General features: G+C 40.2%; 1 protein-coding gene across 2 annotated transcripts in view; it reads left to right on the top strand.

The window, feature by feature from the left end:
- The first annotated feature begins 1,102 nt into the window (after positions 1 to 1,102).
- The window catches only part of SLC2A13 (solute carrier family 2 member 13), a 355,260-nt gene continuing 339,743 nt past the window's right edge, over positions 1,103 to 16,619 (top strand). The window contains exon 1 of one of the 2 annotated variants that reach the window (XM_002823104.6): positions 1,103 to 1,937. In XM_002823104.6, coding sequence (XP_002823150.5) covers positions 1,382 to 1,937 — 556 coding nt within the window. In that variant the 5' untranslated portion in view covers positions 1,103 to 1,381. The remainder of the gene's footprint in view (positions 1,938 to 16,619) is intronic. The other variant, XM_054527120.2, reaches the window with a different exon arrangement.

Below are 16,619 nucleotides of genomic sequence, written 5' to 3'. Positions count from 1 at the left end.
GCTTGAACCTGGGAGGCGGAGGCTGCAGTATGCCGAGATAGCGCCACTGCACTCCAGCCTGGGCGACAGAGCGAGAATCTGTCTCAAATAAAAACAAAACAAAACAAAAACAAAAAAACCATCTTTAGCCCCTGATGCGCAACTGTATAATTTAAAAACATTTAAATTAAAGGAGGAAAAAACCCCCAAATGAACCAACAACTGTTAATTCACTCAACAGTTTAAAAAATCGGTTGCAAATAACGTTATCTTTGCTTTGTTTCAAGTAAATGAGGCTGTTAAAACAGTGCTTCATGGAGGGCAACAGTGGGGATTCTCAGGAGAGAAGCTATCCTACCTTTTGGTTAGCATGTTGGGGCAGGGAAGTGGAGACTGCCTGCCGAATCACAAATCAGGGTCTTGAGTTTTCTTTCTATCTCTGGGAATTATCCGTTACATGAGTGGAATGCATATATGTGAATTTTCTTTTACAGGTCGGGGATCCATGGAAGGAGGTTTGGGATTCACCATAGAGATATGTTATCTCTGTCCTCAAAGAATCAAATGTACCATTCCTTTAAAATAAGCATAAATTGAGGAGGGACTGGCGATGAGAGTGGAAACTACCTATAGAAATGGGAGCATGCAGCCCTGAATTGCTCCAGAACAAACACATTTAATGCCAGGGAAGTAGACCACGCTGGGTAATGTCACAATACTATAAAAGGAAGGGTACTTGCTAGGTCCTATTCTAGGATATTTTTTCCAGCCCTCTCTCTAGGCTGCTGGAAGGACAGTCAGGCTGGTTTAGGTGCTCTCTCCCTGCTCTCCAAACAGGGCAAACATTCTGGGTGGCTTCCCGTCTGGAAGCCTGTTGCCTGATGGCATTGCCACATTGGCTTGCTCCACCGCTGCAGCTTGGAAGGCACGGTTAATTCCATACAGTTGCCAGAGCCCTAAATGAGGGAGCCTAGGTCAGAGGTCGCACCCACCAGGAGGGCGGGGTTTAGGGGTCCGGGGCGGGCTGAGCCTGGCCCCGCCCAAGGAGGGGGCGGGACGTTTCCTGGGCCCCGCCCCGCCGGCCCAGGGTTGCACGTGACCCGCGGTCCCGCCTCCCGCCTCCCGCCCCCCGCCGGCTCCGCAGCGCCAGCTCGGCAGGCGCGGGGCGTATGTGTGGAGAGACCCGCCGGGCTCCAACTCCGCAGCGTCGGAGCGCGGCGGGCAGCAACTTTCTCCCCGAAGCGGCCGTGGCGGCGGCTGCTGCCGTGGCAGCCGGAGCGGAAGCCGGGAGGAAGAAAGCGGCGGCAGCGGCGGTTGCTCCCGCCGGCTCGGGCTGTCCAGCTCGCCGAGACTGTCGGCCCGCGGAGCCGCGTCCCCCCGGGCAGCCCCGGGCCCCTGCCCTATGTCCCGCAAGGCGAGCGAGAATGTGGAGTACACGCTGCGGAGCCTGAGCAGCCTGATGGGCGAGCGGCGCAGGAAGCAGCAGGAGCCGGACGCGGCGAGCGCGGCCGGGGAGTGCAGCCTCCTGGCGGCCGCCGAATCGAGCACCAGCCTGCAGAGAGCGGGCGCGGGCGGCGGCGGCGTCGGGGACCTGGAGCGCGCGGCGCGGCGGCAGTTCCAGCAGGACGAGACCCCCGCCTTCGTGTACGTGGTGGCCGTCTTCTCCGCGCTGGGCGGCTTCCTGTTTGGCTATGACACCGGGGTGGTGTCAGGGGCCATGCTGCTGCTCAAGCGACAGCTCAGTCTGGACGCACTGTGGCAGGAGCTGCTGGTGTCCAGCACGGTGGGGGCTGCTGCCGTCTCGGCGCTGGCCGGAGGCGCCCTCAACGGTGTCTTCGGCCGTCGCGCTGCCATCCTCCTGGCCAGTGCCCTCTTCACCGCCGGCTCCGCGGTGCTGGCCGCGGCCAACAACAAGGAGACACTGCTCGCTGGCCGCCTGGTCGTGGGACTCGGCATCGGTGAGTTCGGGCTCCGTGAAGGGCGCCCGGGATCCCAGTGTCACCGCCCTTGACCCTGGGTGTTGCGTGCCTCTTGCCCATCAGGGTCCCCGTCTGGTCTCCCCGGATCAGAGAATCCTCCACTTCTCTGGCCTCCAGAGCCCATCTGTTTGTTGGTCCAGCCTCCAAGGCTCTCCCGGGAGGTGGGAGGGTCGGGGTGGGGGTGTCACTGTAGTCTCCCTCGAGCCCACGTGGAATCTTGGATAGCCCACGGACCAGTCAGTCCGAGTGGTTGTTGCCTCTCAGCACTTCCAGGAACCTAGCTGAGCACCAGCTCTTTCCTTGATCCAGCCTAACCTGATGCTGCTTCTTGAGCTTATGAGGATCTCTGCTTTCCTGCACTGTACCACCTTGCCTCTCCACTGCTAGCCCCTTTCCTTTTCTGGGGCTCCCAGCCTAGAACCTAGACCGTCGTCAAGTTACAGTGAGATAATATTTAGGGTTAAGTAATTCTGGACTCTGAAAGGTTTATTAGCTACCCCTGCCCTCTTTCCTTATCTAGCATTTGTCTTTAGATGGCATCTCCTTTTGCTTTAATGCTTTTTCTATTGCCTTTCAGCTTTCATTCTTTTCCCAAGTAAATTCCTTTCTCCTCTGTTTTTCCAACTTTTTCATTTGAATCCTTTTTTATCCATTCTCCTCTTTGTTTTGCCTCTCCTGCTTTCCAGTTGGGAACCAAATTATCTATTAAAGGTCATATTCACTTCCTTAATTCATTTAGGAGCTACTCCTCCTGTGGATAAATGCCCAGCAAGATAAATGTTTGGAATTTACTTCAAAAATGAAGGCATTAAGGTTCTCCTGGCATTGAATTTTTTTACTCTGGTTGCTGAGCAGGGGAGGTACAATTGGCAAGTTTTTGGCAGAGGGAAGCTATTTGGAATGTGCTCTGTATTATTAGAAAGCACTTTTGAGGGAAAGTGGGGGGTTGTGACTTAAATCTCACTAGTAATTTTTCTAAGACACACCGCTGATGCTTTTTTAATGTTTCGTTTCATAATTCAGTTTTTTGTTTCCCTTAGGGTGCTGTTGAAGTATTTCTTCCCTATGGCTGGGGCTTGATGAAAGCGCTTTAAACCTGGGGCTGCTGCTGATCTGTGTATTCACCACTTGTTTGATGTTTGTGCTTTTCACCCTTTCTCTGTGGGTTCTGAAGGGAAGCAAAGGCCATATATTCAACTTCACATGCGGGAACCATGAGCCTAAAACCCAGCTCACTGCACTTTATATTCAAAGTTTGTCAGTAGTGACCTTCCTTTTGCTGTTTATTGTACTGTTAATTAGCAAAGGTAGGGCAAAGCTCTCAGTAACGTATTAAGTTGGCACAAAAATGTCCAAAGTGACCAAAAAATCCAGCTGAAATGAAACCTCTTTGTGTGGAAACTACTTGTGCCTTCAGGACCCTTCAACAAATAACCTGCTGTTTAAGTGACCACGATTCTTTCTCAGCATTGTCTGCTTGGGACATCTGGACCTTTTTTGTTGCTTCTGACATAGAAATAACATCATTTTAGGTAGCAAGAATTGTTCTGTCAACCTGAATCTTTTCTGTAATTTTGAAATTGAATCATGCTTTGCAGAGCTGTCTAAATGAAGCTTCCTAGTGTTTTGCTATGGCAAGTATTGGTTAAAATTTGGGGTATTATGTTTACTCTTTTTATCTGACCTGCAAATTGAGCCCTGTTCTGTGTAAGGTCCCCTTCCAGATGTTGTGAGCTGAATAGTGAGGAGAATGTATTATCCTTAATAAATGTAGCAAGGTGGGACAAAAGCAACGTAGAACTTACTAAGCTTTATAAGATAGGTTATCAGAGATGGGTGATGAATTCAGAGGGGGTACAGTTATCTCCAACAGAGGGAAGCCAGAAGCTCTTACCAATGGAAATGGTATGTTGACATGTCAGTATTTTAATAGAAACAAGGAAAGGATGTTCTAAGGAAGGGGTAAAATGGGTAAAGGAAGGAAAGCATAGGGCATCCTTGGGGAATAGGTGGAAGCAGCAATAGAGGACAAAGCAGGACATCAGATTGGAAGTGTTGGTGTGCAAGAGCTGTGGAGGCCTCTGTCTTGCAGCCTCATTATGTGGTCTCTGGGCTGGTTGGTTCAACAGAGAAGCCCAGTTTAGGTATGTTCTCCATTCAGTTCTGGTGTGGCCCATCTCACTTCCAGAAACATACCTCTCAGAATAGAAGCCCTGAGGCAGTTTCGTAAAAGCCCTCTTCATTTACAAAATGAAGAATGTTTTAAGATCATAAACAGGCTTTGAAATAATAGGCCGCATTCAAAACAAAACAATAATGAAATAAATCCACTTCAAATTAGGATTAAAATTAGGATCTATGCAAAGCATGTAATTATACACATAAAATCATGAAAACTTACAAAGAAAAATCACTTTTTTTTTTTTTTTAAGCTGCAAGGAAATGGGTTCCTAACATGAGCATTTTTTGAGGGACATTAAATCAGTTTGCTTGTTTGGTACACTAAATCTGGGTTAATTTTATGCCATTTTTTTTTAAGTAGTTAAATTTTATGTGTAGTCAGGAATTTGTTGTTTTGTCCTTATGATATTTAGGAAATGTTGATGAATAACAAAATGTGGCTTTTGATACCTTTTTCAGACAAGTTTGCTGTAAGAACTTCTTTCCTCCACACGTTTACCTGTGGTAAAATATAAGGCCCATGTGGGTCAGGGATTTCTGCTCATTTTGTTCACTGATACATTCCTGCCACATAGGAGATACTTGTTGAATAAATGAATGGTGAGCAAAAACGAAAAAAAAATCCAAATTCCATTGCTGGTCGGGTAGCACTTTAAGGTGGGATTGTTCTTTTCAAAACACAAAAATAGTGCATTATCAAAATATTTGAAAGGCCATCTAAAGGTTTTGGTTGTAATGGTTTAATGAAATCGTTATCTATTCAACACTTGCTAATTAAGCTTCCATTATTGATCCTGTCAGATATGAGGCAGGCAGTAATTAGATAAAAATCCCACCCTGGAGGTGTTCATTTTATAATGGAGTAGAAAGATACATAAACAAGCAATTAAAAGAGACATTTCTCTGTAGTGCCAGATGGCACACAGAAGAGTTAAGTGGTCAGTTGATTCTTTTAGGGGAAAAAATAGAACACAGGATTGAGGAAAGTTCTACAGTGGGATATTCAAAGTAGGGTTTGAAGAGTGAGTAGGTGTTCAACAGATGATGTAGATGTAGCCAGAAAAGTGCTTATTTAGCGCTTTAGTATGTTTGAGACCTGGTGGTAGTACTTTACACATATTACCTCATTTAATCTTCCTGAGTCTGAGAAATGGGTCTCCTTTTGTTGGGTGTGGAAACAGTTAAATGGCAAGGTCACTGATTACAGAGACAGGATTAAAAAAAAAACAAAAAACCTTGAGTCTTTTGCTCTGTTACCCTACTGGGCATTTAGGGTGGAGTTAATAGCTGGTGTAAAGGCACAGAAAAATCAAAGTAGTATTTGAAGCATAGGTGAGTGAGGGTGGTGATGGGGTGGTCATGAGACTGGAATGTTTTGGGGGGATTAGGCTGAATATGGTTTATTTGGAGAGCTTTTAGAGGTTTTTAACAGTAAATAATGTAATCAGATTTAACATCTCTGAAATCTGAGATATGAGAGTTTTTGTTTTCCCATTATGCTTTTAAGTTCTTTTACCTTCTTTCTTAAGCCTTTGGGTATTAGCAATCCTTTGCTGAGATGGCTACTACAGGATGGGTAAAGCACAGCATGTGACCATGAATTACTGATATGGGAGGAGTCAGTGGACCCTTCAGCAGAAACCTTTGACAAAGGCGATGATAGCAAGGAGTAGAGTGTAGTTATTAATGGGTATTAAATGAATTATATAGTAAAAGACGTTAAGTATCAGAAGTCAGGGATATGTGTATTTGTTTTGATTTAAGGGTTCTGTTTTCTTGACTGATTGTAAAAAAATTACTGAGTGCCCATTAAAAATAGGGCATTATTTTGGGTTTTCTTTTCTTTTTTTTTATTGGTTCACCGGAGGCATCTTTGGTTCCTCTAGTTTATTTTTCGCTTCCACTTGAGTCCTGACACTAGACTTTCTCCATTGTTGCTGCCTGCTACCATGACCATCTGAACTTTTTAAACGTGAACAGTCGAGTTTCAAGTAGGACATACATTTTCCATCCCAGAAATGATTGTATTCTAACAGGGTTAATCTTTTTTTGTTTGTTTGTTTGTTTGTTTGTTTGTCTGAGATGGAGCTTCACTCTTGTCGCCCAGGCTGAAGCACAGTGGCGAGATCTCAGCTCACTGCAACCCTCACCTCCCAGGTTCAAGCGATTCTCCTGCCTCAGCCTCCTGAGTAGCTGGGATTACAGGCGCCTGCCCACCACACCCAGCTAATTTTTATATTTTTGGTAGAGACAGGGTTTCACCATGTTGGCCAAGCTGGTCTCGAACTCCTGATCTCAGGTGATCTGCCTGCCTCAGCCTTCCAAAGTGCTGGGATTACAGGCGTGAGCCACCACGCCCGGCACAGGGTTAATCTTCTTTTGTATGTTCTTTACACACAATCCCATTTTCAGGTGTTTGTTTAGCAGTATTGTACCTATAATCAAGGTTTTTAAGTGTGGTTAGTTACAACAGGATTGAAGAGTATGAGTTTGCTCATTTGCTTTATTTATTTTCTATGATCGTGTATCTCCCATGCATAACACACAAGAAATTGTCTAGAAAAGACAAAGTAACAAGAGCATAGTACTGTTAACACTATTAGCAGGTACACAGACAGTGAAAAAGCATACCCATTAGCCCTTTCTCCCTGGTGTTGGCATTTATTCTACTGTGGTGATTTAGGGCCTGTGTGGGGAATATGAAGAAGTCTCTAAATTTGATAGTCACCAGTATTCAAAATCTTTCCTGAGAATTGACATACTAATTTATACAGCACTGGATTCGTTGAATTAATCTTAGATTTACATCAGTTTTTCCGGTGTCAGCCTCTTTCAGGACTCCCTCTACTCGAACACAATTTGTAGCTGTAAATTGCAGCTTGTAATTAGTATATTATGGCCTGTTGAGTAATACTTTTAAAAATACCACTTTTTTTTCAAACAGCACTTTGAATTCTTCCTCAGTGCAAATGAAATGTAAAATCTTGTTTGATCAAAAAAATGCAATGTTGAGATCAATGTCAACAAAGAATGTCATTTAAGGTAAGCATAGTTGGGCGGAAGCTCCTAATTTTCAAATAGTTAATCAGATAAAATACAGTTTTGGGGGGAGGTGCTCAAATTTGTTTTTTTCCACTACTCCCCAATTTCTGTCTTTTTGGTTGTTTTTAAAGGCAGGAATTCTGTATTGGATTTATGCTCCCTACTGGTATGAAACTGACACATAAAATAAAGGCTCCTTTGACTTCTTGTATTTCCTTGTTTTATACACATTAACAGCTTTGTTCCCTCCCCTTTTCTGTCTGGCAGCATAGGGACTGACATTGCAGTTATAGTGAGGATTATGATCTAGTTGTGTTTGCCTAGTAGTATAGCAACACCCTCTTCAAGTGAGTTGTCAGCAAGATAACGTAAGTCTGTTAACGTGAGTTATGTGAAATTGTTCACGTGACTTCCTTGGAAAACATTGTGCTTTTTCATTCATCCATTTTGCCCTCTTGTGACTTCCTTGGAAAACATTGTGCTTTTTCATTCATCCATTTTGCCCTCTTATGGATTATAAACTTAAAGTAAGAACACACTCAAAGTTAACTGACTTCACACTAACATCTTTTTGAACACCTTTAATGATGTAGAAACTGCTAAGAGAACTGAAATAGCAAGCAGTCGTTGCTATCTTTACCCAAAATCACCTGAGTCTGATTTTCTTTTTCTCATATTATGCTTGGCTCCTTTGTACATTTTTCTTGTCTACACCTTTTTCCATTTCTTTACCTTTTTCGTGTGACCCATCAGAGTCAATAAATAGAAGCAACACTTCTAATAGCACCTATTTCTAATAGTATCAAAACTTCCATTGTCAGGAGGAAAATTCATACTCACCAGAAAAGCCTCAAACTTTTCCCTCATGTAAAATTTAATTTCTCTGGTTGTAGAAAGAGAGAAAAAAGTTTTGCAGGTACTTCTAAACTCAAGTTGAGAGTACTACATGCTTTCTGGTTAGGCCTTTTATTAAAGGCCACCATTTGAAATGGTGCAGTCTGCAGCATGTGTCCAAGGCCACATGGCAGGAGCATCGTTTCACAGTAGGGCCAAGCACCATGACAGCTGGTCACCAGCGAGCAATGGCACCAGTGTTCTGATTTTAGCGCCATCCTGCCGCTGCACTGGGAGGAGTCTAGGCAGTCCATCCTCTTGGCAAGGTGTGGATTGGCCATCAGCTTAGCGGTCAACGCCCTGGATGTAGTACCTAAGACTTGTTGAATGCTTATACTTCTAAACATTTTGCACATGCTAATTCACATAGTCTTTATAATAACCCGGGGGATAATACAGTTACCTTTATTTTAAGATAAGGATATTTAGGCAGAAAAAGTTGAAGTGACTTTCTCATGATCACAAAGCTACTGGGTGGGGCCAGAGTTCAAACCCAAGAGGTCTGACTTCCCAGCCTGTGCTCAACCAGTCTGTGACACTCACTCACTCACTCACTCCTCCCTGAAACTAGCATAATTGTTTTTTACCATGATATGTCATGTGGATATTACTTTTGTTTTAGTATATATTTATTTTTTTATTGTGGTAAAGAACACATTACATTTATACTCTTACCCATTTTAAGGTGTACAGTTCAGTATTGTTAGGTATATTCACATTGTTGCACAACACATCTCTAGAACATTTTCATCTTGCAAAACTGAAACACTGTATCTATTAAACACAAATTCCCCAGCCTCTCTTCCCTATCCCTTGGCAACCCACCTTTCTACCTTCTGTTTCTATGATTTTTACTGCTTTGGATACTTCATATAAGTGGAATTATGCAATATTTGTCCTTTGTTGGCTTACTTCACTTGAGGTTCATCATGGTGTAGCATATGATAGAATTTCCTTCTTTTTAAAGGCTGCATAATATTCCATTGTGTATATGTGTGTGTGTGTATATATACACACACACATATATAAATATATATATACACACACATAAAAATACACATATACGCATATATACATATATACACATATATACATATATACACATATATACATATATATACACATATATACACATATATAGGGCATTTAATCTATCCATTCATCTGTTGATGGACCTTTGAGTTGCCTCTCCCTCTTGGCTGTTGTGGATAATGCTGCAATGAAGATGGAGTGCATACATCTCTTTGAGGTCCTTCTTTGAATTATTTTGGATATATACCCAGAATTGAGATTGCTGGACCATGTAGTAGTTCTAATTTTTTGAGGAACCTCTATCCCATTTTCCATAGTGGCTGCATTTTACATTGCTACCAGCAGTATACAGGGTTCCAATTTCTCAGTATTCTCACCAACATTTGTTATTTTCTGTTCTTTTGACAGTGGCCATCCTAATGGATATGAAGTGATATGGTGGTTTTGATTTACATTTCTCTTATGATTAGTGATGTGGAACATTTTTTCATAGGCTTGTTGGCCACTTGTACATTTGTATATCTTCTTTGGAAAATTGTTTATTGTATTTTCAAGTCCCTTACCTACTTTTAATTGGTTTATTGCAGTTGCTATTGAGTTGTAGAAGTTCCTTATGTATTCTGAATATTAACCTCCTATCAGATATATGATTTGCAAATGTTTTCTTTCATTCCATTGGTTGCTTTTTCACTGTTTATTGTGTCTTTTGATGTACAGTTTTTAAGTTTGATGTAGTCCTATTTGTTTTTGCTAAACACACACAAAACTAAAACTGTTGGAGTCATTTGTCATGCCCCTTAAGAGTAAGCTTTTTGGAAATTCTAATAAAATACTAGATTTTACTTCTAGGAGTATGTCATTTTGTTCCCTAGAATACATTCTTTGTGAAAATATATTATCTTCATTTCCTGTGATATAATGCTTTTTAGCAGCTTGACAGAGGCATTATAAAAAGTAGACTCTAAAACAAAGCTCATTCTTTATGCCTATGTGTGTATATGTTTGCATTCACCTCAGTAAGTAGGAACATTGGTATTTTCCTTAGTTTATGGATTAAAGGAAGTGCAGGGAAATTAGCACTGTTAGTAACAGTGCTGAGATTTAAACCCAGATTTCTGATCAAGAACCAGTGTACGCCCCACCTTTCTATTATATGATAAATCCAGTTTTTGATTGTGAAAGCTAAATATAGTCACCATAATGTTTCGTAAATTAGTATTAGTATTTAATGTGCTAGCAATGAAAATCCCAAGACGATACTTTCTAGAATTTCACAAAATGACTGTAATCAGATTGAGGGAACAGTAGTAAGACAGTAGTTATAGACAGAAGAGATTAATGCAAAGAATATATATATATAATATATAGGGTATACTATATATATTATTAAAACCAGTATAGGATGAATGGAACAGAATCAGAATTCCGGTGATAGATCCAACTGTTTGGAAGAGTTTAGTATTGAGCAAATAAGAGGGAAAAGAAAGAAGTAACTGAGAAGAGGAAATAGGAATATGAATTTAAAATAATGTAAATGAAATTTAGGTCTCATTCTCTAGTATATTGGTTTAAGAGTCTCTAATTTTTTTTTAATTAATGGAGTGTTTTTTCTTATCTATATTGATGACATCTTTTATTATAATTTTTAAAACCTCAAAGCAGAGATTTTAAAAGCAAGGCAACAGATTGGAAAAATATTATGGTAAATTTATTTACTTAAAAGAAAATATATTTGTCCTCAAATTATACTGAATAGACTGTATACAACAAGAAAAATACAGTTAGTAAATAGACTCTTCAGAAAGTGTTAAACCTTGTTACTAATTAGAGGTGAAAATTAAGAGAACACCATACTTACTAAATTAGCAAATTAAAAACTCAGGGCTGGCTGGGCACGGTGGCTCACACCTGTAATCCCATCACTTTGGGAGGCTGAGGTGGGTGGATCATGAGGTCAGGAGATCGAGACCATCCTGGCTAACATGGTGAAACCCCAAAAATACAAAAAAAAAAAAAGAAACATTAGCCGGGCATGGTGGCGGGCTACCCAGGAGGCTGAGGCAGGAGAATGGCATGAACCTGGGAGGTGGAGCTTGCAGTGAGCTGAGATCGTGCCACTGCACTCCAGCCTGGGCGATAGAGCGAGACTCCATCTCAAGAAAAAAACAAACAAACAAAAAAAAAACAAAAAACTAAGCAAAACTCAGGCTAAGTTGTTCCCTCGGAAAATATGATTTTCTGCTTGTAAAATAAATTGGAATAATTTTCTATAGAGAATATTCTGGATAAAAAGCTGACATGTTTAACATGCTTCATTCATTTTTCTTCATTCAACAAGTTTATTTTGAATTACTAATATGTATTATATACTGTGCTCTTGCAGTTCATTTGTAAAGTTGCTAATAATTGTTTGATCTGGAAATTTCACTTGAGGGATTGTAATATAAGGAAATAAAGAAAAACTCATTTTGTTTAAAGGTATTTATAGGTATGCAATATGTAATTTTAAAAAGCTAGGAGGAACCTCCAAGTGCCTAGTGATTGGGAAATAATTAGTTAGACCACATCACATTGACATTAAACACAAAAACGTGTAGACCTTAGATACATATATCCTGCAAATATTAAGCCCAAAGAATAGAACCTAGTTGTATGGACATATTGATTGCAACTACCTAAAAAATTACAGCTGGACATAGAGTTTGGAAGAAGGAATAGAGGTGTATGCTTAGTTTACATATAGCACAGGGCCTTTACATTTTATTTTTTTACTCTTCCTTTTAGATCATTGTTTTACTTCCCATTCAGATTTTTGTTTTAAAAGGCACAGACAGACACATAACAAAACACTGTAGCAAGATACTTTTTTCCAAATTAGACTTTACTTCTTATTCTATGGAAGGACATTTTTAGGAAATAATGACAAAAATGTTGCAATTTAATCATATAATAGCGATTGGTGTATTTTTGTGGGTGAATTTTTTCCCCCAGATTTTTAACTCATTGCATGAATTAGCAAGGTCTCATGATATATGAAGTACATTTCTGGGATCTTACTATTGTATGTATCTCAGGAAAGTGTCTTGCTTACTTTATGGCTGAGAATGAGAGCTTCTATGGGCTCCCATCCCACACTCCCTCCTCTCTTTTGGGTTTCCTCAGCTGTTCCTGCCTGGGCCTTGCACAGATGCTGTCTTCTTCCTGTTTCTATAGATGAACTGGCTAAGGCCTCTCCCTGTCTCCTATTCAAAGCTGTCATTCCAGCTCTTTCTCTTTTGTCTCATAAAATTTCTCCTTCTGGGTTATTCCTGTAAGCATGGACACATGCTGTTATTTTTGCAGTCTTAAAAATTTCTATTTCTGTCCCACTTTATCTTTCAGTTACTATCCTGTTTGTCTCCTTTATTTTACATAAAACAGTTGCCTATATTCCTTCTCTGTAGTTCCTCTCTTCCCTTTTTTTCTGAACCCTATCCAGACAGGCTCTCGTCCTTACCACTCCACTGGCATTGCTCTTGTCAACTTTACTGTGCCCTCTGTGTTGCTCAGTGCAAGGACTGTCGTCAGTCCTACTTGTCCTACCAAAGGCATTTGACACAAGTAAATCATGTCTTTATGGGCCACTTTCTTTGGCTTTTGGACACCATATTCTCCCAGCTTTTTCTGTAGGCTGCTCTTTCCCCCATCTCCTTTGCAGATTCCTCTTCATCTCCCAGACGTCTTAACTTGGGCCAGCCTCAGAGCTCTCCTCTTCTACATTTACTCCTTTGGGGATCTCATCTTGTCTATGGCTTGGAATACCTTCTGTGTTGCTGAGAACTCCCAAATCCAGATTTCAGCCCAGACCTGTCTCCTGATCTCCAGATGCTTGCACCCGACTTCCCTGTTTTGTCCACCATCTCCCGCTTACCAGGTCAGAGCATTCCTCCTGGGGCTTGCACCAAAAGCCTTGGAGTTGTCCTTGACTACCTCATGTGCCCCTTATCCAGTCAGCTAGGAAATCCTTTGAATCTAGGCCCTAATTATAACTGAAAACTGTTTCTTATCACTTCCACTGCAATCACCCTGATCCCAAATGCCACCCATCTCTCACTTGGAGTATTTCAAGAGTCTGCTACGTGTTCACCCTGCCTTTTTCTTGACCCCTCTGCTTTCTTTTTATACAGGAGAGCCAGAATGATTCATTTAAAATATAAATCAGACTATGCCACTTCTCTGCCCAAAGCCCCTGATTAGCTCCCCACCTCAGAGTAAACGCTAGTGGTCTGCAGCACCCCATGGGATCTTGCCTCATCCGCACTTCTTTGACTTGATTTCCTGCTGCTTTCCCTTCCCTCCTTTTCCAGCTGCCCCCGCCTCTAGGAACACAATAGACATCCTTCCAGGCCTTTTTGTGGGCGGTTTCCTCTGCTGGGAAACCTCTCCCCAGATACCTGGAGCACTCTTTCCCTTTCTCTCTTGTGTTTCCTCAAGCATCTCTTCTTAGCGGGGTCTTCCTTGATCATTCGGCTTAAAATTGCAGCCCCCATCACTGGTTTTCCCTGCTTTATTTTTCTCTATAGCAGTTTTCACTAGCCAAAACACTTAATGGTTGTGTTACTTACTGATTGTTTTCTCTCCACTAGAGTGTAATCTCCATGAAGGCAGATTTTAATTTTTCTGTTTTGTTTATTGCTGTTCCATCATTGCATAGTGTAGTGCCTGGTACACAGCAGGCATCCAATAAATATTTAATCTATAGATAACAACTAAAACAGTATAATCCTAAGGAATAATTTTGAGCTGAGATTGGATCAAGGATGTTATAGGAAATTTGTGTAGTGGATGGAAGTAATTAAATGTTCTCTAGGGTTGCTTCTGATACTACTCTATGGTTTCAAACTTTTTAAAGTGGTTGGGAGAAAATAGGTATTATTTTTAACTTCAATTAAGACTTTTAAGTCTAACATTGTTTTCAGTGCCTGCAATGAAATGGGTCTCTCCATGTATCTAGGGAGCCTAAACAAACGAAAGTTGATTTGTGTCTGAAAAATGATCTGACAGACTCTCAAGGATGAACTTGGAGTAATTACACTTAGATGTGACAGTGGAATCAACAGAAATGCAAACTTATTACATGGGATATATCTTTTCCACATGTTAATAATACTCTAATGTCTCCTCTCTTTCCTGGCAGACAGATTTGTGGGAAGAGGGATTACTGATTCACACAGTTGCATCTTTGTGTTTGAACCTGGAATTAAAGCAGGAGTGGAAAGGCATTGGAGTCGTAGTTCACCCAGACTGTAAAGAGGCTTGATCAGTTTTCTCTGACCTTCACATCTTCTGTCTGATGACTCAAGTTTTCAAACTTTAGTGAGTCTTTCTCCTGGAGAATGGAGATACAGAATTTGAAATCTCCTCTTATTCTCTTCTTAGCAGCCAATCCACGTTTCAGATTCTATAATACATTTCACTAAGTAGCTATTGAGCATCTATATCGGGCCAGGCACATTGTGGCTTGGGATTCAAAAAATAAGACACATTTTATTTTTCATTATGGTCTGATTATAAATTTAGGGGACAAAAAACATGTGTAAGTGTATAATGATGTGATAAGTTTTTGAAGATGGTATTACATATATGGAATTTAAAAAATAAGTACCATAATCTTGAGGTTGATCTGATCCTTTTAAATGATGCAGATTTTAATTCTGGATGGGGTTACGTTTCAAGTGAAGCCAATCTGCGACTCTTCATAGCAAATGGAGTGGCACTCTCACCAGTCCAAATTGTGATTATTAAAACACTGGTCTTAATATTGCATTTTAAGCTTATATTTGAATATGAGTGCTTCAAATAAATGTGGAAACTTACATTGTCAAACAAAATAATTAAATTATGCTGTGAAGACTTGGCTTGAGCCACATTTCCTGGCTTACTGTTCTAGTTTTTAATCTTACAAACCCGATAAACCCTCTATACTTGTGAAACCATTCTTGCCATCCCAGACAGACCTTATTATACCTTTCTCTATGACACTTCTATTACTGCCCATAGTGATACTCATATGTCATTAATACAGACAGTAATAGAAAAATATGTAAGACACAGTCGTGCAGAGGAAGGTTGATGAGGTCTACCTGGAGCTGGCAAGTCAGGTTTTACAAAAACCTAATTCATAGAGTTATTGTATGGATTAATTGATAAACTATTTTCTGTTAAAAGCTTAACATAATTTCTGCTGCTTAGTACATGCTCAGAAAATATTAGCCGTTATTGTTGTAATTAATGTGAATTTTTGTTCCCATTTTATCTCTGTTGGAGACAGACATCAACATATTTTGGATTGGTGAACAAAACCAGACTGTCCTGAATTAAGTTTTCCTGGCACATGTATAATTAAAACCTCTGTAGGACTGTAATTTGCATATTAGATAGTATGAGTACAAATGAGTTAGTTACCTCATTTCACCTTTATAGTTCTTGGTTAAGGAGAGAAAGACATTTTGAAATTTTCATAGTTCATAATTTGAACCTTGAAATTTAGGATTGTACAAAAAGAAAGGGAATTTAATGCATCAAATATGTGACATGCCATTATTCTTTGTTGCCAGTAGTTGGCCAATTTCAACTTTAATTGAAGTACAGCATTTTATAATAGTTTGCAAAAACACAGCAAAAAAGTCTAGCGATAAGCTTTTAATTTTAGATTTCCTCCTTATCCTGTAGAATAAAGTTTTAACAATAGTGTCAACATAAGTAAATTATAAAGAATCTAATGACATTCAAGTGAGTGAGGATACTCTATTTTTGACCCACTGTACAAATTACAGTGCATAAAGTGGAATTCAAGGGTCTTATTTTACACAACATAAAGTTCAGCCATGTGCCACATAATGACATTTCAGTGGAGGATGACTGCATATAGGATGGTGGTCCCATAAGATTATAGTACTGCATTTTTACTGTACTTTTTCTATGTTTAGCCATGTTTATACACAAATACCATGTGTTACAGTTGCCTACAGTATTTATTACAATAACATGCTGTACAGGTTTGTAGCCTAGGAGCAGTAGGCTATAGCATATAGCTTAGGTACGTAGTAGGCTGTACCATTTTGGTTAGTGTAAGGACACTCTATGAAGTTTGCAAAATGTGTTCCTGAGAATGTATCTCCGTGGCTAAGCAATGCATGATTGTATCTGCATGTGCACATCTTTACTAAGAATATCTTACTAAAGATTCTGAGGCAGTGGCTTTGTTTACTTTTTCATAGATAATATAAAATAGACAAATCTAAAGGACTTTATTTATTATGAATGAATAGTTCTTCAGGCTGGGGAGGTAAGAACCCTTTTTTGAAAAAGGTTTATAACCTGATTAAGGAAGTCATGAATGTTGCAAAAGAAACACATGACTTTGTTAACATTTGTTTGGTAATTATGCAGTTATTTATTCATCTGTGCAAGAGATCATTAGAGTCTGGATTATTTTCAAAATTTTAGTTTGTAAATATGCATTTCAAATAA

This window comes from Pongo abelii, chromosome 10 (assembly GCF_028885655.2).
Source record: "Pongo abelii isolate AG06213 chromosome 10, NHGRI_mPonAbe1-v2.0_pri, whole genome shotgun sequence".
Classification (NCBI taxonomy): domain Eukaryota; kingdom Metazoa; phylum Chordata; class Mammalia; order Primates; family Hominidae; genus Pongo; species Pongo abelii.
This window is presented reverse-complemented; position numbering and strand designations above follow the sequence as displayed.